General features: G+C 39.2%; 1 protein-coding gene across 8 annotated transcripts in view; it reads left to right on the plus strand.

Annotated features, from left to right (window-relative positions):
• Positions 1-23,306, plus strand: part of LOC309602830 (dymeclin) — a 222,469-nt gene that overhangs the window by 138,239 nt on the left and 60,924 nt on the right. For all 8 annotated transcript variants that reach the window (XM_082336826.1, XM_082336825.1, XM_082336822.1 and 5 more), the window contains one exon: positions 18,946-19,048. In XM_082336826.1, coding sequence (XP_082192952.1) covers positions 18,946-19,048 — 103 coding nt within the window. The remainder of the gene's footprint in view (positions 1-18,945; positions 19,049-23,306) is intronic.

Consider the following 23,306-nt stretch of genomic DNA (forward strand, 5'->3'; position numbering starts at 1 on the left):
GCGTTCATACGTAATGTCTGGCAATTAATCAGGATTGGGGAGGGTGTCTTATTCTTTTATAAGTATGTAAATAAGCTATTGTTTGGAGACTAAAAAGAGAAATATTCTATAGCTTGCCTGAAGAGTTCAGGAGAATGCTAATAAAATGAATGTCAGACTGAATATAGGTTTAATAGTTTATAGCTGAAAGCAGAAAGGATTTATGCTCATGTAAGCCAATCTTCTGCTTAGACCAAAAAGCCTTACTGAGGCTCAGCTCCTCTGTAGTATCTGCTGCCTTTCCTAGGGTGCAGAACATCACCTCTTGAGTGCAGAACATCAGCTCTCCAGCAGCTTCGATAGGTCATTGTCACTGCAGCATGGAGTGCAGTGTGGGTATTCTTTGTTTTGTCCATCTCGGTGGTGCACTGTTATCTGGTTTGGTTTCCCAGACAGCATTGCATGAACTTAGGCTAGTGAAGGCAACTTAGTAAAATGTGTAATTATTGCCTAAATATAGAAAATTATTCACTTAGAAAATAACAAACATGTGTTACTGATTCAAAACATCTTCCAATTTGTCAAATTAAAGCAGATTCTCACCAAAGCTACATTTTGGCTTATGCAGAAGTCCTCTTCATCATGAGCTATCATTGCAAATCAAGAGGCTGTAGCTGTGATTCCAGGACTTATTATGTTCAGATTAAACTAGTGGAAAGTACTGACTGCAGCTAGAATTATCACAATTGATAATCGTGATTAAGATGTTCCAACCAGAATGCCTGAAACGTGTATTTTTTTTTTCCCTTTTAAACAGTGAAGAGTATTTACGTCTTGCAATGAACTGAGAACTAAGTGTTTAATATGTACACATGGATGCCTAGAGAGAGATCTGGGTATTTACCTGAAACTGGGTGTAGTGCCTTAAGTACTAAAATATATCAAAGGACTTCGCAAACCTGAGTAACAAATGATTCACAAGTACCCCGGAAGAATGGTGGAGCAAATAACTTTGCAGATGTCTCTTGGAGACAGAGACGTAGGTGATAAGGGATTCAGATCATGCATATGAAGAGTTGTGATGAATGAAGTTTTGGCAAAGGACTCTGAAGAACAGAAGCAACAAGAGATTTATGTTGTTAATGTAAGAAACAAGACATTGGCTTTTAAGGTTGGATGCAAAGTATCCCACTCCATAAAACATATACAATTTTAGTTTAGTAGTAATTTTTAATCAATAAACCCAAGAATGAATAATGCAGTTAAAAAAGAAAAAGAAAAACACAACATGCTGTTAACATTGTAGGTGGCTTTCACTTGAAATATAATTTCGTTAGTGGGGTATTGTGCATAAGACGTGTGGGCTGATTTTGGGCTGATTGTGCAAGCACACCTGGTTGTTCTACATGTACTGGCTGACTTCAGGATACTTAATGGCATGCTAGTTTAAAAGTGATGAGTCCAAGAGAGAAACCTTATATAGTAAAATCCAGACTGTCTCCAGACTGTCTCAAAGCAGATGATGTGATATGTGCTGCAGAGATGTTCTGCACAGGAGCCACAGGGTAGAACTGCTTAGTGAAAATACCTGAGAGTTTTAATTTTCCTAATTAATTGCAGTTCCAAGTAGCATGAGTGTGGAAAAGGTTGGGTTTTGTTGGTTTTTGGTTGGGGTTTTTTTGGTTGGTTGGTTGGTTTGTTTTTGTTTTTGTTTTTTTAAGAAAAAAAAAAAATCTTGAATATTTGATTAACAGTATAAGTGATTAGAAACACCATCCTCATGGTTCTCCTTCTGGAGTAGTTCTGAGTGGTCTCTCAGCTGTCCAGCCATTCAATTTAAATTAGTGATTCTCCAGCAAAGAGGCAAGTGCCACCAGTGAGGTGTCCTAAGCACATTGCAACGAAGGCAGAGCCCCGGAGCTGCCGAGTCCCGCAGACCTGGCCTGGCTCCTCAGGGCGACGATGGGTAGGAAAGGAGCTGGATGGAGGGAACACGGAACGTTGTCGACTTGCTTAATGGAGGTGTAGCTGCTGAAGACTTGAAACTGGCATCCAGATCCATTCATACTGATCTAAATGATCCAAAAATTCCAGATTTGCAGAATTAGTAACACTGTAAGAACTATTTCTTCAGTTGTTTTCATGTTCGGCTTCTCATGAGAACATCCAACTACAAGAACCGTCATTTCTTCTCACATTTTGGTATCACCATTCCTCACCACAGCCTATTTGACCAAGAAATGAAGAGGTGGAAAAAAAAAAGGGGGGGGTTGGGGAACTAGTCAGGTTTTTATTGTAATCCTCCAAAGGATTGATTTAAGTTGTGTAAGGAGGTTTTGGATCCTCACTCTACAGCAGGATGTAGGGGTTGAGAGCTGTGAGCTATTCTTAAGTGTTTTTGTTCTTCCGTGTTTGTAAGCTGAATTTGTGAGAAAACATTGATGAGAATGCTCCCACTGCACCAGCCGCAGATCAGAAAAAGCAGTGGGAGAGGAAAATAACAACCACAACTGCTTTCCAAAGATGACTAATCCTGCAGCCCCAGTGTAACCTCCAGGACAGTGATTAACATTTGGCTTTTCTTCTAAATGCTGGAAAAGTTTTCTGGGGCGTCAGCCTAGCTGAAAACTAGTTCAATATGTATACACTAATGAAAGACGATTTTAAAGTTTCCATTTAATGTTCCTGCCTCACGTACTTGGTTACTTTGAATACGTCGAGGTGCATAACATGCAGTGTCACAGCTCGTCTATGTTCCTTATTAGTTATCAGAACATCTTCTGAAAGAGGAGAATCCAGTTTTATAGGTAGGATGGAATAAGGTAGCTCTAAGAGATGTGACCCATCAGGCCAATTTTAGTGTCAGGAATAGAGTGATAATTTTTTTTGACTTCCAGTTGGTGGAAAATTCAACCCTTGCATTCATCCCTTGCGCGGATTGAAGTGCAGTCCAGCTTAGTGGTCTTCCTCTGAGAAGTGAGCCTCAGAGGAACCTCTACCCTACCGAAGGTGAACCTCTACCCTACTGACTATTAGCCACCACTAAAGCTCTTGGTATGTGTTTAGTAGTGCACAGTCCTACAAAGAGCTGTGCTTTCTTAAATTAGAGTTTTACTGTGAACTCTGCTGTGATTGCTCCTTGGTTTTGCAGAACAGTTTTAAGAGAACTCAACATAGATGTTTTGCTTTTCTCTACATTGCAAGAAGACACAAGTCCTTGGAATGGCTTTCAGTGTGGTGCTCGCCCAGCAGAAAGTAAAAATTGGCACTTATAAAAAAAACCTAAAAATAAATAAATAAAACCAGATCTTTGTGATGCCGCGTTCTTCTAATTAATCACTGAACGATCATCTTGCTACTGCGGGATTTTACCCTAAAATATATTTCCTGTATTTCCCAAAGTGCTTTGTAGTGCAATTGTGGCTTTGCTGGTTTCTACATTGACTTGGTGTTCATTTCCAGCCGGCAGTGTTCCTTGCATTTTGTTGTTTGTTGCAACTGTGCTAGATGTTTAGCCATGCTCATGGTGATTTCAGGGAGTCACCAAGTGGCTGAGGTTGGGAGGCACCTCTGGAGATTGTCACGTCCAAGCCCTTGCCCAAGGCAGGGTCACCTAGAACCAGTTGCCCAAGGCTATGATCAATTGATTTTTAGTATCTCCAAGGATGGTTACTCCACAAACGCTCTGGGGAACTTGGTTTTTTTCTTAGGTTTAAATGCAATTTCCTGTATTTCAGTTTGTACCCACTTCCTCTTGTCCTTTTTCTGGGCGCCACTGAGTCTGGCTTCATCATCTTTACACCTTCCCATCAGATATTTGTACGCACTAAGATCCCCTCAAGCCTTTTCTTCCCCAGGCTAATCAGTCCTAGGTCTCCCAGCCTCTCTTTGCATGTTAGATGCTCCAATCGCTTACTCATCTTTGTGGCTCTTCGCCGGACTCTGCAGTACATGCATGTCTGTGCTACTGGGGAGCCCAGTGCTCCAGATAAGGCTTCTCCAGTGCTGAGCAGAGAGGAAGGATCACCTCCTTTGATGGGCTGGCAACGCTCTGCCTAATGCAGCCCATGGTGCCATTGGCTTTCTTTGCCGTGAGGGTGCATTACTGGTGTGCATTCAACTTGGTGTCCACCAGGACCCTTAGGTCGTTTTCTGCAAAGCTGCTTTCTAGCTGGTCAGCTGTCAATGTGCCAGGATCTGGTATTTCCCTTTGTTGAGCTTCACGAGGTTTGTGTTGACCTGTTTCTCCAGCCTGCCCTGCATAGCAGCACAACCGTCTGGTGCATCAGCCTCTCCTCCCAGTTCTGTATCACCTGCAAACTTGCCCAGGGTCATTGATGAAGATGTTAAAGAGCGTTGGCCCCAGAATCAACACATGGGGTACACCACTCGTGACTGGCCTCCAGCTGGACTTTGTGCTGCTGACTGTAGCTCTCTGAGCCAGTTTTCTGTCCACCTCCCTGTCCACTTATCAAGCCTCTACTTCAACTTGGCTTAATTTGAAAATACTATGATTATCTTGATTGTACGTTTGAGAGTCTTTATACTGTTTGTATAGTTGATCACATTTCCAAATTGGTTTTCCAGAATAGTTTTGGCCTCAGGTTAATCCATGTTACACCAGCAGGGTTGTGAAAACTCATCTTTGCACGCCTTTGGCTGTCACCTGGATAAATTTAAATTCAGAAAGATATTTGTTTGTGCCTAGAAAGTCATTTTGTCTCTTCTAAAGATCCTATTGAAATACAGTTTGTATTTAGTCCCATGCTCCAGCTTTGTCGTTTATTTCCCAAGGTGGAGGGGAATTAACATCCCATCCCATGAGGGTTGTACTTGCTTTTTGTACAGTATAGAATAGAAAACTGTTGGTGTTTGCTTTATCATCATGCTAATTCTATTCTTGGAACTGTTTTCTTTGCTTTGGGAAAAACAGAGTGACCTGGAACATCACAGAATTTTGTCTTGTAAAAAGTACATTTTGGGGAAGGCATTCTTTTAGGAATTCGGGAGGATTTTTGAATTGATAGAGGCAGAGAGAATTACACAGGGGAATAAGATGTATAAAACTGAGTGGGAGGTAAAGCAAAAAAGCACAGCCTCTTTTTCTCTGTGGGAATGAGGTTAATTTCCACATAAATTGAAGACAATGTAAATTTAATTACTGTGCAACTTGAGGGACTGGGACTTAAAAATATATCATGTTGGTTTTGAAGATGGAAAAATATTGCACAACTGCAAGTATGCTGAAATGAATCATTAAATCAAATCTGTATCAGTTTTCCCACCAATCCTGAGGCTTGCGTGTGTTTGTCTGAAGGCGATAAAATAACGTCTCTTTAGAATTACAAGTTCAGTAGTGAATAAGGTAATTTAGGATGACAGTGTATGTGGGAAATAACGACCTTTTTCCTACTGAAAAAGTGATGAACAATAATTTCGAAGCATTACCTAAAATAAAATTTGCTTTCCCTTGCATAAGGGCTCTTCGTGTCCATGTAATGTTTCTAAATCTTAATGGTAATGTCTGTAACGCCTTTTTTAACAGAAGAACAAAATTAAAAAACCCTGACAGGCAGACTATAGTGAAGAAACATGATCACATTTTAGCGCTGTCAAGGCTGGATTATGAAACATGGGTAAGACGTGCATTTTGCTAAATATGGAAAGTATTTTTATAAAAGATGAAGGGATAGTCAAAGACTGAGCTCCTTGAGGATGCTGCCAAGCCTTTTCCTGCTGTGAGCCACGGTGATTTTGATCGCACGCATTTGTCATTTGGGAGAGCAGTACTGGTGATGGAGACAAAATCTGGGCAAATTCCGTACTCCAAACATTTTTTGGTCCTTAAAGGCTTCCAGATGATCCATTCTGTAACTGCCATCTTCCTGCAATGACAAGTAGTTTAAAATGTCTGTAACATATTTCTAAAAATGTTCCGTAGATGCTGAAGACTACCGTATGTTCATGATACATAGGTGCTATACCTGGGAGTTGCGTTTGTAACCGTTACAGGTCCTTGCTCTATATTTGCACAGGTGGTTTTTCCCTTTTATGTTTCTTTTTAGATCCATAGACCAAGGGGGAGAAAATCACTGAACTCTCCAAATTTAGGATGCAATTTTAGGAAGGGCAGATTTACCGTTCGTAATAAAGATGCACGGCAAATGAAGCAGATGAAAAGCCCTGTCGTTATTTCTAACACATACGTAGGAATGGGCATGAGTGCTGTTGAGGGGCTCTAGCTACTATGAAGAAAGAAGTAAAAAGTAAAGAAAATAAAGAAAAAAGTTGAATAACAGGAATTAAGAAAATGCCGTGGGCTGGCTTCCCAGGATGCTGGCACAGCACTTGTACTGAGCTGGGCAAGGGCAGGCTGGGACTTCCTAAAGCCAAATTAACCTCCATGTGGATCATTAACCGTAGCTTTTTCCATAGTGAATTGAACTCTTACGAAATACTTCATGATCCCTTGTTTTGTTTAGCATCCGCTGCGGTTGGATTCTGACTGGATATTAACGTTCCTTAAAAAAAAAAAAAAAAAAGTAGCATTATTGAGAAATGTTTTCTTTCAATGACATGGATATTTTTCAGGATGAAAAGACCTATTTTTTATTTTCTATCTATTTTGACATGAATTTTCCTTTGAACAAAGGTTTATTTATGACTGGCTACATTTTGCAGGTTTATATCTAGGTACGTAAATCCACAGAAATTCAACAAAGGGGATTGATGTTGACATTATAATGAAGGATGTAGACAATTTTTACATGTGATATTTATTTTTAAAGTACATTGTTACTATGCTTTCACAGGAAATGTTTAGTAATAGTGATTAAACTTAACCTTGGTCTTGGTATTGAAAAGTATTTAATATATTACATTATTTGACATTATCCTGCGTTTTTTCTTGCATTTTTCCTTCTTTCAAGTGGTAGTACTTTCATGTGCCTCTGAGAATTTTTAAGCATTTCTTTCAAAGTATGTATATCTGCATGTCAGTGCTATTTGCAGACAGAATATTTCCAACAAGTATCTCTCCTGGAGCAAGTTGTGTTTATCTGTACATATGTACATTTATGTTATACCAAATATTGTAGTGTGAATTTTGAGTTCATGATAAAGTACCATACACTTTTAATAGAAAGCTCTCTTCTCTGTTCCTTTCAATGTATTTCATGTCCAACATGATGTATTCAGAAAGGAACACATAAGTAAAATTTGAAAATTGCCTGGAAATTCTGTATTTGCCAGGTTGAATACACATGCCTTGGGAACTGCAGCTTGTGTACCAAGAATGAACACCCTTCTGAATAACTGCCTGGTGAAGTTGTAGGGGAAAGAACAAACTGCTGCTCTGGCGTTAGCTTTTTACTGGTGCAGCTCAAACTACAGATTTTTTTTGTGCCTGGAAATAGAGTTAAAACTAGATTTTTGAGCCAAAATCACTAACACAGCATGGATGGAAGTACTCTGCTGAAGAAGATTGTAATACAGTCATAGCAATATATTGTGTTTTACGCACTTACTGCATTAAAAAAACAATTGCCTTGATCAATATTGAAATTTCACTTGAAGTTTAGAAAATAATAGATTAAGGTTGTCTGTGAAGTTTTAATTCAGCGTCTTTGTTTCAAAAGCAAAAACACAATCTTTAATTACGTGATTATGCATTGTTTTTTGTTCTGAATGTAGTATTATTCACTGCTTTTTTTTTTTTACATCATCTTTATTCCCTGTGTGGCCTCAGGGCACACTGAACACATGCCATCTAAACTCTGTCCGGAAGACAAAAAGTACTCATTTCCTTAATTACTGATTTTTTTAGATCCCATGGTACTCATAACAGTTTCTCAGTGATTCATGAAAACTCACAAAGAAAATACAATTTATGGATTTTGATTTGAAAAAAATTACTACCCATTATGAAGAGTTATGGAAGTTATCTACAGATACAAATGCATTATCTTTCAATTTTTCTTTCCTGATGGGGTTTTAGAAATCTAGAAATGACCTCATTGTTGTGCAAGAGGTAGTCCTTGCATCAAAGATGATGTTTGGGAGCACATCTTAGCGGTGAGACCTATGTCTTGTTTGAATTTTTGGTCATTTTTGTAAGGTCCTTAGCAATAGCTTTACTGTAGAGTCCTAATAGGTCCAACTGATTTTCTTTATTTCCTCCAAAAAATGTTTCCAGTTTGTTAAAATTTCAGAGGTTTTATGTCAATAGGGTAATTAAACTATCTGTAGTGATTAGGGAGAGGCCCACGGAAGCTTTCTGTGACCATTAGTGGGACACAGCTAGGATCACCGCGGAGGGAGGAGGATGTGATCAGGATAGACACCTGACCGAAGAGAAGGTCAATGCATGAAGAAAACAGTAAAACTCATTCCTGTGGAGCAAAAATGGCAAGGAGAGCTTTAGGACAGGGCTTTGAAGAAAGGCAGGGGGAAAGGAAACAAAGGCACAAGGCAAAACTATTATCTGTCTACAGCACGATAGTGTGACCTCCTAGCAGCTTGTGTCTTGTTCTCCTGCTTCAATATTGAAACTCAAGTTTTATGAAGTTAGGTCAAAGCCATGATATTATTTCCAAGGTTCAAAGAGGAATGCGCTGAACAATTCATTTTAGCCAAACCCACACTGAGCGGGATTGCTGTAAGGATGGGGTGCGGGTGACATGCAGTGCCAGTGGCGAGGACTCTCGGTGGTGGAAGCACCGTTCAAGACTCCTGTTTTGCTTAAGTCTTAGCCTAAAGAGGGCTGTTCGCAATGCACAGACCCCGTGATCTTCTGCGTATGGAATGGGTCTGTTAACTCCCAACGTGCATTCAGATTCTTTCCTGTCAGAGTGAGTACAGAGATGCACAGCAATTCTCTTTAGAAGCGCAGCAATGACATATGAATACATATGTACGCACACACCCAGTGTGTTTGAGCGAAACCATACCACATAAAAGCTGCTTGAAGGATAAGGATTTGGACCCTAGGTTTTATGGCAGTGATGTCTTTTTAATTTTCTTGTTGTTGTTTCATTGTTCAGATTCTGTCTTTGGGTTTTTGGGTGGGAGTTTTGCTCAGGCTGCTTTCTCCAGCAATTTCCTCTGATTCTCACCCACAGAGTTTTGTCCTAATGCAAGACAAATGTCTTCTCTCAGCAGCTATGAAACACTTACCCTATTGAATTAAGAGCAAGTGGATGAAATGGAAATATTGTGGGCCCTATTGCCCGTTCAGTATTCTTATAAAATATTAACAGGGCAAACACAGGGAACATTGAAAGGAAATATATTTATGCCTTGAGAAACCTAAGGCAGATTCAGGGATATTTAGCTCAGAATAAACCTTATGATTAATCTGAGCTTTACAAACATGTATTCTGTTTATCCTGGACTGCATACATTTTCCCCGATAGCTTTAAGCCTTCCTGAATTTAATTTGCCACTTGCCATTCTCTTGGTTAGAGAAAAATAGAGCAGATTTGCATGGGGCTTACATCTGTAGTAGATCGCAGTCTGGTTATTGAGTTTATACTTTAATATGACCTGGAATTAGGAAGATGTTGTTCCTAGGTAGTGCTCTTCATCCTTGCCTGACTCTATCCTTTAAGTGGAATTACGAGGATGTTACTTGGCATGCCAGACAAAAGGGAATGAAATTATCTGTACCAAAAATCAGCAGAAGGCTTTTACTGCTTTCTGTTCCTTTTACTTCTCTAGCGATAGGAGCATCAATTTCCCAGCATTCGTTGGAAAGTGGCCATGAGCTGCCTAAAAATTTATGCCTTCAGTTGAAAAATACATTTCCCACTCTCTGCAAATTAAACTCTTGGCTTACTTCTGTAAATATTTACTTTGTCTCACCACATCAAATTCCTTGCTTCCATGTTTTTTTTCTAGGCTCTTTGTCTTTTCGATTCCATTTTATCAGGAAATCCTGTTTGTTAATGCAAAGCCTCCATTAATTGTTCTGAGTTGTTCCTGAATTTGCTTATATATTTTCGCCACCAGCATGTGGTGACTGCGTCTCTTTCTACTTTTATTAATAAGAAAATTTCTTTAGGAGACAGAATTTGGAATGTCTTTATAGCACACAAATTATAGATCTCTGTTCACATGTAAGCAGTGGCAGGTAAAAGAATGCTCTTTAAAACTAATGAGAAGCTTTTGTTATGAACTAAAGATATCTTGAAGTACTTCATTCATTATGATCAGGACTGTAGAATTAAAAGAACAGTCTTTACTGCTTGTTGTTTAACAGGAAGATGGGACAGAAATAATTTATTTACCCAGGTTGCATTAAAGTAATTTGTGATGCTTTGGGATTTGCTCTGAAATAGCAGGCAGCTGAGACGCACAGCCTGTTCCCAAGGGGTCACAAACTTACATTTTTGTGAAGGCACTAGATAAGAAAAGTCAAAAAAAGTCTCATCACCGACCAGCAAAGTCAGAACGTGGCAATACCAGCCTCATGTGGACCTTTTGCTACCTGGGAGAAGCCCTTTTCCTTCCCTGATCCTTTAAACACTCTTTGGTGAGCAAGTCCATCAGTGATGCCCACAGAAACCATTTTATTTGCACACATGACCTTTGTGGAGACTGCACACCCTAAGTCTCTTGGTTTCACGTCATCTCGACAAGCCAGGTGGACCTAATAGTAAACATAGCAAAGCTTTTTCAGCAGAAGCTGATGTCACGCTTCTCTTTATGAGATTAGAAAGAAAGATATAAAGTACATTCTTATTTTCTCCTTAGCGATTTGATATCTTAATTGGTTAGCTTCTCTTTCCTGGGATCCCGATTATCTCCCAGGCATTAAGAGTTATGCTCAAGTAAGCAAGAACAGTGTCCCTCCGTGGAGTCAACTGCCCCGGATAGCCCTTGGAGTTCTCCACAGGTATTCTCTCTCGTTCTTTGTGTTTATGTGCCATTACAGCTTGTGTAGTTCAAATGCAAAATGTCTCAAGGGCTCTTCAGTAGACATGGGCATTTGGGGACTTTTTCTGCACTTATTAATGCTAAATGGATTTCTCCCAGGGCCTGATTCCTTAAGTGCTTGCAGATCACTTCTCCATCGCCCACAGAAAGGCTGCTCAGCTGCCTCTCCTTGCGACCAGTCCCCCCATGTAGGACTAGCAATGATTATATTTCGTATGAAAGAGCATGGTGCATTTGTTTTGATGTTACCTCTTGTGTGACCATACATGAACTGTTATTCAAGCAGAGAAGCAATTCAGGTCCTCTGCTTGGAAATGTCCATGCAGGCGTCTTATCCAGTACATGAGTAGAGTCCTCGTGCCATAGCACTCTTTCTTTTGCTGTAATCCATTAAAAAAATCAGTCAAAACTAAGAAGTGTTCCTTAAAAAATACAGGAATTAAGGTATGGTTTTAACTTTCAGACATCAGGTTTCAAAACGAAGACGTTTTTAGAGCTTGCTATATAAAGGAGTTTTTTTTCTAATATGTTTGTAGTGTTCACACAGACATTGTCAAACCCTATTGTTTAAGGAGTATTTGCATAGCATGATTTCGGTGTTTAGGGCTTATATTTAATTCTTCAAAATTGAAAACAATAGTAAATTTGGCATGTATGTGAGAGCAGAGAGAAGGAACAGCACGGAGTATTGCTGAACTGTTTGAGAACATTCATCATCAAATTTTTTGATCCGTGGAACTGGTTTTTTCCATCACCAGATAGTGTTTTGTGTTTGTGTGCTGTTCAGTTTATTTGCAGCATACTTCTGAACTAGGAGAGTGAGGAGAAAAGATTCAGAACATCTGAATTTCTACGCTTCAAATAAATTATGTTGAACTGCACTTTAGCCCTCGAGTAATTCTGTACTCAGTGCATACAGAATATTTTTAAGCATTCAGATAATTTAAATTTTTCTCCTTGAGAAGCTCACTAGTGATTTGGATTGGGAGAAGTTCAGTCCTTATTCCTTTTTTCTGTCATATAGCTCCATCTGACCTTCCTCTGCTGATGTGCTCAGTTTGTCTCCCACTCTCTGACTCTTGGTTTTTCAGCTTCAAGGGTTGTTCATGTCTTCTCCACCCAGCGTTGTAGCTTTTTTCCTCCCCCCCCCTTTTTTTTGGGTGTGTGTGTGTGTGTGTGTGTGTGTCCAGATTAATTCTTTCCAGAATATCTAAAACATTGTGTCTGAAACACACCTTTGTCGTGGTGTGTCTTTCAAACCTTCCTTAGTTTTGGTTTACATAGAGATCCGATGTTTCTGAGCCATGGGACGTCTGGCACGTTGCGACCCTGAGCCATCAATGGGGTAATCTCTGACATAAATCTTCCTGTCTGTATGCTGAGCAAGCCTCACTTCCCATCTGTCTGAATACACACCTAAACCACTGCAAATTTTCCTCAAGGTTTATGAAATTGCATATTGCCCTGTTAATTACAAAAGATTGCACAAGTGACAGATGTATTACTCTTCTTGCCTGTAACAGTGCTGATATGCCTGCATACTAATGCAAGAATTTAATTCTGGAGGTACCTTTGCCAGATTTTTTTTTAATGCTACAAAACCCACAAATACAGTGAACTGAGTTGTCTCCCAAGAGGATTTGTTGTCTGCATCTTTCATCAGATTATGTAGCACGGGAAAAAAAAGAAATTAAAATGTATGGAAGTTACACAGTAGTGTTCCTTCCATCTCTTTTGATGCAGTAGGTGTAGACCATTACCTAAATGCATATAGGACCAGATGAGACTACTTTGATCATATAGTCTGACCTCTCACATAACACAGACCAAAGATGCAATTAATTCCTTCCTCTGGGCTGAAATTTCTATGGTTGAACTAGAATGTAGCTTTTAGGGAAAGATCCAGTCTTGGTTTAGGACTTTAAGGCTACCCTCCTCATTAGAGCCACGCTACGCTGTGCGTAGCCATGCTTGTTCTCCCCGATGCGGGGTGACTCCAGGAGCAGCCTGAAGCCGAGGGTTGTCCCCAGGACCATGTCTGTCTGTCTCTCATTCCCATGTCTGGGCTCAGCCTGAGTGCGGGCTCTGTAATTCCCCATTGCCTTTTGGCATAAAACCTGGATGCAGTTTAAGAGGAATCCCAGTCCAGCTTTTCTGTCTGCTGTTGGTGTCTTGCAGAGCTTCAAGGACCAAGTGGAGGGGGGCTGCCAGAGCACAAGGATGGTGGTGCAACACTGATGAGTTGGCTTTGAGTTTGTGTTCGAAGTGCAACCTCCTCGTGCTCCCAATGTGTAGCAGCAGAGATGCACCGGGCTTCCCCTCATGGGAGCCCTGACAGTGTAAATTTATTGCCCCTCATGCCTGGTTTCAGCCACCTCTGTTAGAGAGGGCTGTGCCCACGCAACCGGTACTTGAGTTTCTGTTTCACTAAAACTTGGTTGTTTTTTTTTTCTTCTGATAGCTTGAAGGATCCTCTGTTAATGAGCTTTTCTCCATATGCATATTTTTGCATTTTGGACAAATCACCCTTTCTTCTTTTCTCAAACCCATTAAATAATTGAATTTCTTGAACATTTCATGTAGAGGTGTGTTTTCTGGTTTCATAATTAATACCCTGATTCTTACCTGAACCTTTGCGTTTTCAAACCATAGTCGTGAAATCTGCACGCAGTATTCCAGTGGCAGGTGTTGTAGAGCAAAACTTTGCTGCATATATTTGTTAGTACCAAAGACAGTTACTCTTTCAGCAGCTTTATCGCATTATGGGCAGCTGTTTGTTGGTCTGATGGTCTTTAGTTGCTGCTCCCAGGGTGAGATCCTTCACACTTGTGGAGCAGCTTGGATTCTTTGTTGGTAAATTCGAGTTTGGCTGCGTTAAATCACAAGTTTGCGTCCAACTTCTTGAAAGATAAAGAAGAATTTAATAACAATGTCTTTTTCTTTTTATTTGGCACTTCTGTAATGAATGTGCCATTTGCAACGTTTCACCATAATATTTGTTTATCGTTGATGTATATCAATGATATCCGTCATCTTATGTATCATCTTTATATCATTGAAAGTGTTTCAGTAGCTATAGCAAATGTTAAATAGCTATTGGCATTTAGAAGGGCCAAGAATATATTCCTGTTTGGCTGTATTAAGAAAACTTATTTCAAAATTCAAATTTGAAGATTTTTTCAAACTGTTCAGATGTCTGATTTTCAGTTCATTTGATGCATGTCATGTTGCTTTTTATCATTTGAGTTTTTTAATTAAAAAATCCCATGTGGAACAAAGTCACATAAATGACATGTAGAAGCCTGTTACAACAGGGGTACTATCATGCTTTATCTGATTTATAATCTCATTGAAAAAAAACCTGAGTGTGCTTGGCAAGGTCTGTTTTTCTGTGCTGGTGACATCGTCCTTCGAATGAGTCTCATGATCACTGTTCCATTATTATGCTCAGGATTAACTGGCATGTCATTATCTTGGGTCATTCTATTTACTTTCTTAAAATAAGGTACACTGGTACCTTTCCTTCTCGTACAAAGCTTTCAGAAAGCTCCAGTTTTTGGCAAATTCTAACTTTAGATTTACTTTCAACTTCTAATTTTAATTCCCTTATCTTTTTTCTAATTTTTTAGTTACAAAAGTTTCATTTTATGCATTCATTTTTTGTATGTGAGAAATATACTTTAAAAGCTTTTTCAATCTGCTGTAAATTAGACTTTCTGCAGAACTTCCAGAAGCTTATTTTTTTATCGTGATTGTTGGCTTTTAATTTTTGGTGGACCAAGAAGAAAGTTGTTAAGTGAGTTCCCTTTATTGGAATTTTTTTTTTTTTTTTTTTTTTTGATCCACAGGTTTTGTGGAATTGGCTTTTTGAAAGTGTTAAGTTCATGTATTACTGGTTTGAATTTTATTGTGTGTGCAGATAACACATAATCAGATCACTTGTATTTAAGCAACCATTACTGTTTAGTCTGTAATCATTTTTTTATTGATCGAGGCTCAGCCTTGTGTTAAATTAAAAACTTCATCTGTATAGAGGGAGTTAAGAAACGAATGCTTTCTTAGTTCCTAAGAATCAGAAATTCAAGACCTTGAGATTGTTGTTCAGCCTTGAGTCTTCCTCATTGGTTGAGCTCATCCATGGTGTGATTTGATGATCTGTAATAGATGCCAGCTGTTATTTCATCTTGCTATTCTTCCAACCTATTATTTTGCTTGCTAAACATTGGTCCCTAAGTACTTCTGTTAGTGAGAGATGGGTTGAGGTACTAACACACTTTCATTGTTCTGAACATAACTTGTTATTATCATAAAATGTCCATAATGGGTGAGATCAGAGGGCAGTCGAGCTCCATAGTCTGTCTGACAGTCAATGGAGAAGAACGGAAGAAAAAGGAAAAGTATTCTACTAGAAAACTGTATTCTTGTCAACCTGTGCAGGCTGCCCTCCATGACCACAATAGTATACATATTTTTCAGTTTGATCTCCGCTTGATTTTTAGTGGGGCAAAAATAGAAGTGTGACTAAGACACATGAGGGAAATTTGGGAGAGAGTCTTAATTTCCACCTCGGCAGGAATTGGCACTTGTCTCTTTTACCTTGTTGTGGGGAAGGGAATAACCTTGTCAGACATTGTTGCCTTATAATAATTGCATTATTCATGCCTTAAAAATCAAAATAAAACCCAAAACCTTACAGACACTGAAGATGTGACTGTTGCAAAATCAAGCATCTCCTTTAGAAGGCGATGTTTGTCAATGATAAAAGATATTTATGAGCTAAATTTCATGCAGATGCCTTTTGAGGATTGTAACTAAATCTGTTCTGATACTTTAAAAATGAAGTTGATGTTTATCAAGGTGGTTTTCAGAGGTAGAGATAGAGGCCTAATAAGAAGTTAATTACTTGGTGGTGAAGTTTTACGCCATTTCAGGAGGCAACGCTACTTCCTTCAGAGCTCCAAATTCATCAGTTAATCATAGTATCTGGCCTTAATTTTTTCTGTTTAATTGTAGTGCTTCTGTGTAGCTCTTTGAGTTTGCTCTGGGTGCAGTTCTATATATTTTTATTCTTAGTAGGAAAAATTCCTGCCTACGTGTCCCTGCCCTCGTGCTCCTCTAAGGGATGGTTCTTTGAGAAGGATAACCAATTTATGAAGAAGAGAATTGTGTTGAGTTTTTTTAACCTGAATATTGGTGTTCTGGGCAGTGATCCCACAAAGAAGTGTCTCAGCACAGGTGTGAAGGTGATGAGCTGTGGCAGGAAAGCAAAACTTTGCAAGGGGAAGCCCTGGTGCCAAAGACAACGTATAATAGAGCTTACCCCCTTGCTGCTGCTTTTGAAATAGAAATCAGGCACCAAGGGCTTTCTTATGCCATAAACAAGCACTCTAGTTTAGTTACATTACACTTAATTTAAAAAAAAAGGGAAATATTTAAGAAAGCAAATGTAGGATATAAAGAAATAGTCTTCTGTCCTTTTCCTTTCTCTGCCTTTTTCCCCGTTTCTCTACATTTCTGCCAGAGAAAATAAATCTGCTCTTCGCTATTCCAATTCCATGTGGAATACCAATGTATGTGCATTTTCCTCTTCACATGTGTTGAATAAATGCAATTCTCAAAATTCTGATCCCAATTCTTTGTTTATATTTGAATCTCCTTTATAACCAAAATACTTTATGTATTTTGGAGAAGAATCTACTAGTTGGAAATCTCTTTTATTCCAAATTCTTCCTCTTTGTGAAATTATCTGTATCTTCTGAAGCAGACAGACACCAGATTTAACCTGTTCTTGCTGCACCCCCCCATAAGCATCACCAGGTTGGTTTTAACCGATTATTCTGTCTCCACAGCACTAGATGGTGCTGATGACAGTATCTCTGAAATCTGAGCCTTCAAAAATACCAATGATTCAAAAAGTAGCGCTGCTGTTTCAGACCAAGGACCAGTTTGCAAATCCAGACTTTGATTTGAACAAAAATTTCAGTCTGTGAATACAATACCAGATCATGAGAGGGAAAAAAGGTGGAAAGCCTACTCTAGATCTTATTTCTGTGTTGCTTCTTCCCTTTTTAACAGGGAATGTTCTACCAGTTTTGACTAATAACTGTGAATTAGTGGGAGGTTGGCATTTGGTCCCAGGTATGACACGTCTTGTCGAGGCTCTGTTGGATAGCATGAAGGAAAAAACAAAATTCCAGTTTTCATGATGTCAAATATATTGTATCATCCTGAAAACACCAAATGTTCTCAACCCTCATAACCACCGCGGAGGTCTTGTAACCTCATCTGACGTTCTTGCCGTATCAGCCCAGTTGCGATTATCACCACCTCAGCAATAACGTCCTGGTGGGACCGGGAGTTGGGCAGCCACGGTACTGACCCTGGCTTCGGCCGCGCCATCTCGAGCCCGTTCCTCTTGCTGGCATACTCTGGCTGAACCTTGAGGATGGTACAGCCTACCCAGGGGCTCTCACACGGGTTAATTAGATGCCTTCAGTGCAGTGAAGGTTGTCCTTAAAAGGAAGCGGTTAATCTGTTCTAAGAAATGTCTGACTGAAGAGGTGTTGGGAAATGGTGGAATTTATTGAGTTGGCTGTCGAGAGTTAAGATTTGGGCTTGAGAAGCATAACTTATTCCTTGTGGTGATGAGAAGTGTTGGAGAAGCCTTTTCCTGAGGCTCTTGACTAGCAACAAGGGGATAAGCGCTGATACTCAGGAATCTACTCCTACTGTCAGTGAAGGATACAATATCAATGATATATTTTAAGTAAAAAAATTAAGATGACCTCTGCAAATGTGTCATTTCTTGAGGCAGAAAAGCTTTCCAAGCACATGCCTCCGAGCACTGAAGCTGCCCTCCAATTCCAAGAAATAGAGCCTATCTAGAATATAACACTGAGGTAGTATTTTGCCACTTAATTTTTTAATTACTAAACTAGTTTTAATATTGTCTAAATGATCTGGTGAACAAGAACTCTGCCACTGCTCCTTGTCCCAAGTGTCGCCAACTCCAAGAGCAATATACTCGGGCATTAGTGAATTTTGTTAGTGCTTATTTGTCAAGGCAGCCTTTTTACCCTCTAAGTACCAACACAGTCATCCTAGGAAGGCCTGATAGGAGTCCCGTAATGCTCCAAAAAGAATCCAGAAGAATGTTTTTAAATACAGAAATCCTTAAAACATATGACCTATACCAATATGGGGAGGAGGGAAAGTGGGTTATCTGTGAATTGAAAGCCATGTTTGAGGTATCCAGCAGCTTTAAAGAAGTATCTTGACTCCTTGAAGCTGTCGAGCACTAGCTGGTGGCCTTTGTCCACTGCTTCTGCTTACTTCTCATCTCTCCTACCACCTTTGCAGTCAAATTATATTCTCCTTATGTATCAGATTATACCATCCTCCAAGTGTCATTGCCATGCTTTTTTTCAAAATGCATGAAAAAAATGTTTATTTTTCTGTATGTATATGGACCTCTGATTTCACAGCTAAGGTAATGCTTTATTCCTTGACTTAAGCTAAATTAAATTGGAAAAGAACATATTCTAGTGAAATGCAAAAATTCGGCCTCCAAATACCCAAAGCTTGTGTCATATACTTGGATTTTTCCTGTACTAAGCAAATAGGTTATTGGAATGAATAATACATAAGATGCTTAAGGATATATTGCAATATATTGCATGAGGTGCTGCACTTAAAAATTGCATTTTAGTGAACACATGCTAGTTATGAACTAAAATTGCATGTATACCATTCCTTCTCTTACAGTTTGACTTTTAAGAATTTAACCATGAATATATGATGTTCTTCACATCATTTATTGTATAAATATTTCTCATTCAAATTCTGCTGTTGCTTAGCCCAGATGTTAGTTAAATAAATAAATCAATTCTGTAACTATTGCATTCTAAAAATCTCTTTATCCAAGTTTGTGTATATAATAAAACATCTCTTCTGACTGGATATTGTAACCATTTCAGGACATTATTGTGAAGTTATTTTAATTTTTTTTTTCCTTTTTTTTTCCCCGTCCAGTTTATTTTCTTTGTTGTCTAAAAAACACAACAAAGTGCTGGAGCAAGCCACGCAGTCCTTAAGAGGTTCCCTTGGTTCAAATGACTCTCCGCTTCCTGATTATGTGAGTATTGAACTTAATGTTTTAGTAGGTGCTTCAAAATAGAAGTGGTACATCCCTAAATCTGCAAAGATTTATCAAAATGTGTGACAGCTAAGCAACCACCAGCACCAAAATACAGGAACCTGTATAAATGATGTCATGTCTGAAACGTCTGTAAAAAAAAAAAAAAAATTACACTTACAAATGGCAAAACAAAACCGCAACTATTCATAGCTAAGAGACTTACTGTACCCTGTCAACTTGCAATTCTGAAGCCATTTGTATTTCAGGATATTTAAATCATACAGTTAAAAACGTTATTTTTAAGAACAGGGCTTTGGCATCCACAGTATGGTAAAATGCCTACAAATGATTGAAACAATTCCCGGTGAGCCTTAGGGGGAGTACTGCAGTCACGGGGCAAATTGGTATGTTCTGAACACATGGCTCAATACAGTCCTCTTCAGTTTGCTGAGCCAATACCCACAAATAGGCAACAATTTTGTAACTTAATTGCATGGCTTGTTGGAAAATCTCTAGTTTTCGGTACAAGAAGGAGGACATCTTCCAAGGACTTGAATAATATCTTTGTACCGCTGAAGCATCTTTGGTTTGTACTCATTTGAACTCTCACTGCAATACTGTGTAAGAAAAAAAAGTTGATTTATCAGTTGTTCTGGATTTTTGAAGATGCAAATGTAACAACTGTTTTATTTTCAGTGTTAATACATGTTCCAGGACATGCCTGTCTTGAGACTTTACAATCGTATTACCCTAACATTAAGTATAGAAGTACCTAAAAAGAAAATTTGATCTAATAGTTCAATTTAATTTAACTAACCAGGTTTCTTAACCTGCATCTTTTAGTTATTATTGCAGACACATACCATAGAAACTAGAGACATTTTGTTATTCAGAGACACGCGGGTTTATACAGCAAATGAATCACTTGCAGGTTTTTCCAGTGTATTCCTGCTGCCTTACCATGCCCTAATTCATATGAAGCTCCGTACGACACCTGTGGTTTTAGGGCTTTTGATTTCTCTCCCAGAAGTTGCTATCTGACCTTTAATTTTGGGAACTTGAAACATTTCAGCAAAAAAACCCTCAAGTTAATTTGTGGTTAAAGACCAGGGGATCCCACTTCTGTTTGCCTGGTAAGGTGATACGCAAGCTGGGTAAAGCTCTTTCATCTGCATGGGCGTAAACAACTGAAAGCCCCCAAGATGTCAGACACCTTGGAGAGGATTTGATGGCCCTTTTCCCATGGGTTCGCTCCTCAAGGAACAGGGGCTCATGGTGTAGGGGCTTCCACGGTTGTGAGGACCGCAGTATTTTGGATTGCATTGAGCATTTCTGAGTGTTGTGATTGATAATGCTCTTGGGGCTGTATTCCTCAGAGGTGATTAACCCCAGTGTCATGCCCAGTTCCAGCTTAAGCAATGACACTGCTACATGTTCATAATCCTCCTGTGGTCTTGTGGCTCTTTATTGAGCTGTCCTGGAGAGCCGTGGTGCTTCAGTTGACTTCCAGGGCAAAGGCAGGCTGCTGTGGTGGAGGTGATGGCTTTTCATACCTGAGATATATCATGCCATATCATAGCATGTATCATATCATGAGATAGTTCTGCATAACATGCAGTATCACAGCCCAGAGTGGTTGGAGTGAGTGCTTGGGACAGGGTTTATGGGCACAAGGGCTCCATAAGTTGGAATTGCTGCCAAAGGCTGTGTATTTTGAAACTAACCTCCGAGACATTTTGAGGTCTTGGTTAAATAACTGTCAAGCATCTTCAAATGCCTAGAGAATAGGGCTGAAATTTTTAACACTACCTTATATCCCTAATGCAGGGACTGCAGTCGTATGTGGCCTGTTGTCAGAAGGAGGATATTGATATTTAGTTGAAGATGTCCCTGCTCATTGCAGGGGGGTTGGAGTAGGTGACCTTTAAAGGTCCCTTCCAGCCCAAACCATTTTATGATTTATGAAAAGAGACCCTTGTATTTTCTTCCCTAGACAAACAAATTACCATCTGCACTGTTCAGAGGAAAGAAAACAGCATGATACACACATGTTTGTAAAAGGGCACATATAAATAAATATATATATATGTGCACACACATATAGGCATATATTTACATATATGTGGGTATATATATGTATATATTTTAGTGTGTGTATGCATTTGGTGCTTGAAAACTATTTTATAGGTTTTGGACTTCTTTTTAAAGTACTGGATGTGAACTATATACCGCAGCTAAGGAAAGACCCAAGGTGCTCACTGTACATAGTTATCCCCTTACAGATGGAGACAGCTGAGAAATGCAATTTATGGAGCAGTGCTGCGGAAGCACTCTGGAGCGCAGCCCAGAGACTTAGATACTTCAGTGAATTTCTTCCCTTTTATTGCTGGTGTGACGTAGGGAGGGAGGGGAGAAGCACAGCAGTTGGAATGATTGCTGTAGGGGAGAGTAAAATCACTGAAGTTCATTGCTTGTATTTTGAAAGAAGAATGTATACTTTTATGCCTGACTTTTTTTATTTCTCCAAATTGCTCATGTTCCAGCTCAATCTGAGCCATAGGCGGTTGACTAAATAAAAGTTGAGGCCAGATTTCATTTACTTCAGCGTACTCTGCTTCCGAAAGCCCGTGTTTGTGTTGTCTGTAAGAAGAGTGAAGAATCTAGGAACTGAGATAATTCAAGTGTCTGAAGTCCTGAAGCCTGTTCTACCACTGTATCCCAGCGTGGAGCTAAAGAAAGGGATGATTCTGAGATTGCCTGCTCTGCCCAGGTTTATGTCTAGAGGATTTCTGAGTAAGCTATTCTCTTCACAGGTTTCATTTAGACCAAGTGAATTTGCACGGTACCTAGGTCACAGGGGTTCAAACGTCCATAAAATTATTTTAAGTGTTGCTTATGGTCTTTTCTTGAGCCTTTCTATTCATTTGTAAGTACTAAACTTCAAAAAACAAATTATGGTAAATACTCTGTGTTCCATCTTAGGGCCAGGAGGGCTATTGAAGGAAAAAGGCAACATCAGTGATCTTGAATTGAGCCCTGTCCGCTGTGAACATCGTATGATGGAGAGGTGCTATGGCACAATATGCTCGTGCCATAATGCATACACACGAAGGGAGCAAATGGAGATTAAGAGATGGGCATCTCTTTAACTTCTGAGTGCTCAAGCAGTAGTACTGTTTCTACTCTACTTTCTTTTCATTACTGTAAAAAAAATAAGTTTTTGACCTAATACACAGTCCCCAGGCTGCTGATTATTGATGGTGGTAAGAATATACTGGGATCCTCCTTTACTATGTTTCTAATGCTTCTTTTGTGGCTATCTGCTGTGGACTACCATCAGGTCTCTGGTGTACCAACAAAGTTGCAGGTATTTTGCTGTGAAATAGAATAAGGAACTGACTCGGTTGGCTTTTATATTGTTCTTGTTGAGATTTTCTGGGCTTCAAAAAATAAAAGAGCAAGTTGTTTCATTTATTAAGGTTGGACCAGTTTCCTGGTCCTTTCCTGATAACTTCAGTCAATATGGTGGGATTCAGGAGCAGGATGGAGAAGCCAGCAGGGAGGAGAGAAAAACCCCCTGTCAGCAAACCATCGCCTCACAGACAGGATCCTTGGTTAGACCAATTCTTATGCTATTTTGTTTACTAGTTGTTTAATAAGCTTTATTATTAAGCATTATTTTTATAGTCACAACGACTTGTTTTGAAATACCAGACTTTGGTCCAGTTATCCTTGCCCACAAGTATCTCCAGGCTTGAAGAAATGGGGAAAAATCCGGTTAGATTTTTTAATTGTTTTCTTGCATTCAGTGGAAGCACATTTTCCAAAATTTGTAACAAACAAGAAAACTGGTAATAAAATAATTGAGAATTTTGCTTCTTTCAGTTCAAATCAAGACAAATTACTTAAGTAAACATATCAATGATTTTCTCTGTAATTTTATTACAGGCTAATGTAATTTGTTAAATCATAGATACTTAACAGCATAACTGGAGGCATGATAACTTCCCTTGGAAAGTAGCACATTGGACCTGTTGTTGGAACTACCATCTACCCAAACGGTTACTTTTTAAGGATTTCATAGTATTGTGTATGATTTTTGAGCATTTCAATGCGTGTTATACTACAGCTGGTAACAAGAGATTCTCCTCCACTATTTTGAGAAAGGGAAGGGATGGAGAAGAAGAGAGTAAATTTTGAATTTTGGCAAGCTTATGTCAGAGGTTCAGAATTCTCTTGCTGATGTAACAAAAAA

Source organism: Platalea leucorodia, assembly GCF_965183815.1.
Source record: "Platalea leucorodia genome assembly, chromosome: Z".
In the NCBI taxonomy this organism is placed as follows: domain Eukaryota; kingdom Metazoa; phylum Chordata; class Aves; order Pelecaniformes; family Threskiornithidae; genus Platalea; species Platalea leucorodia.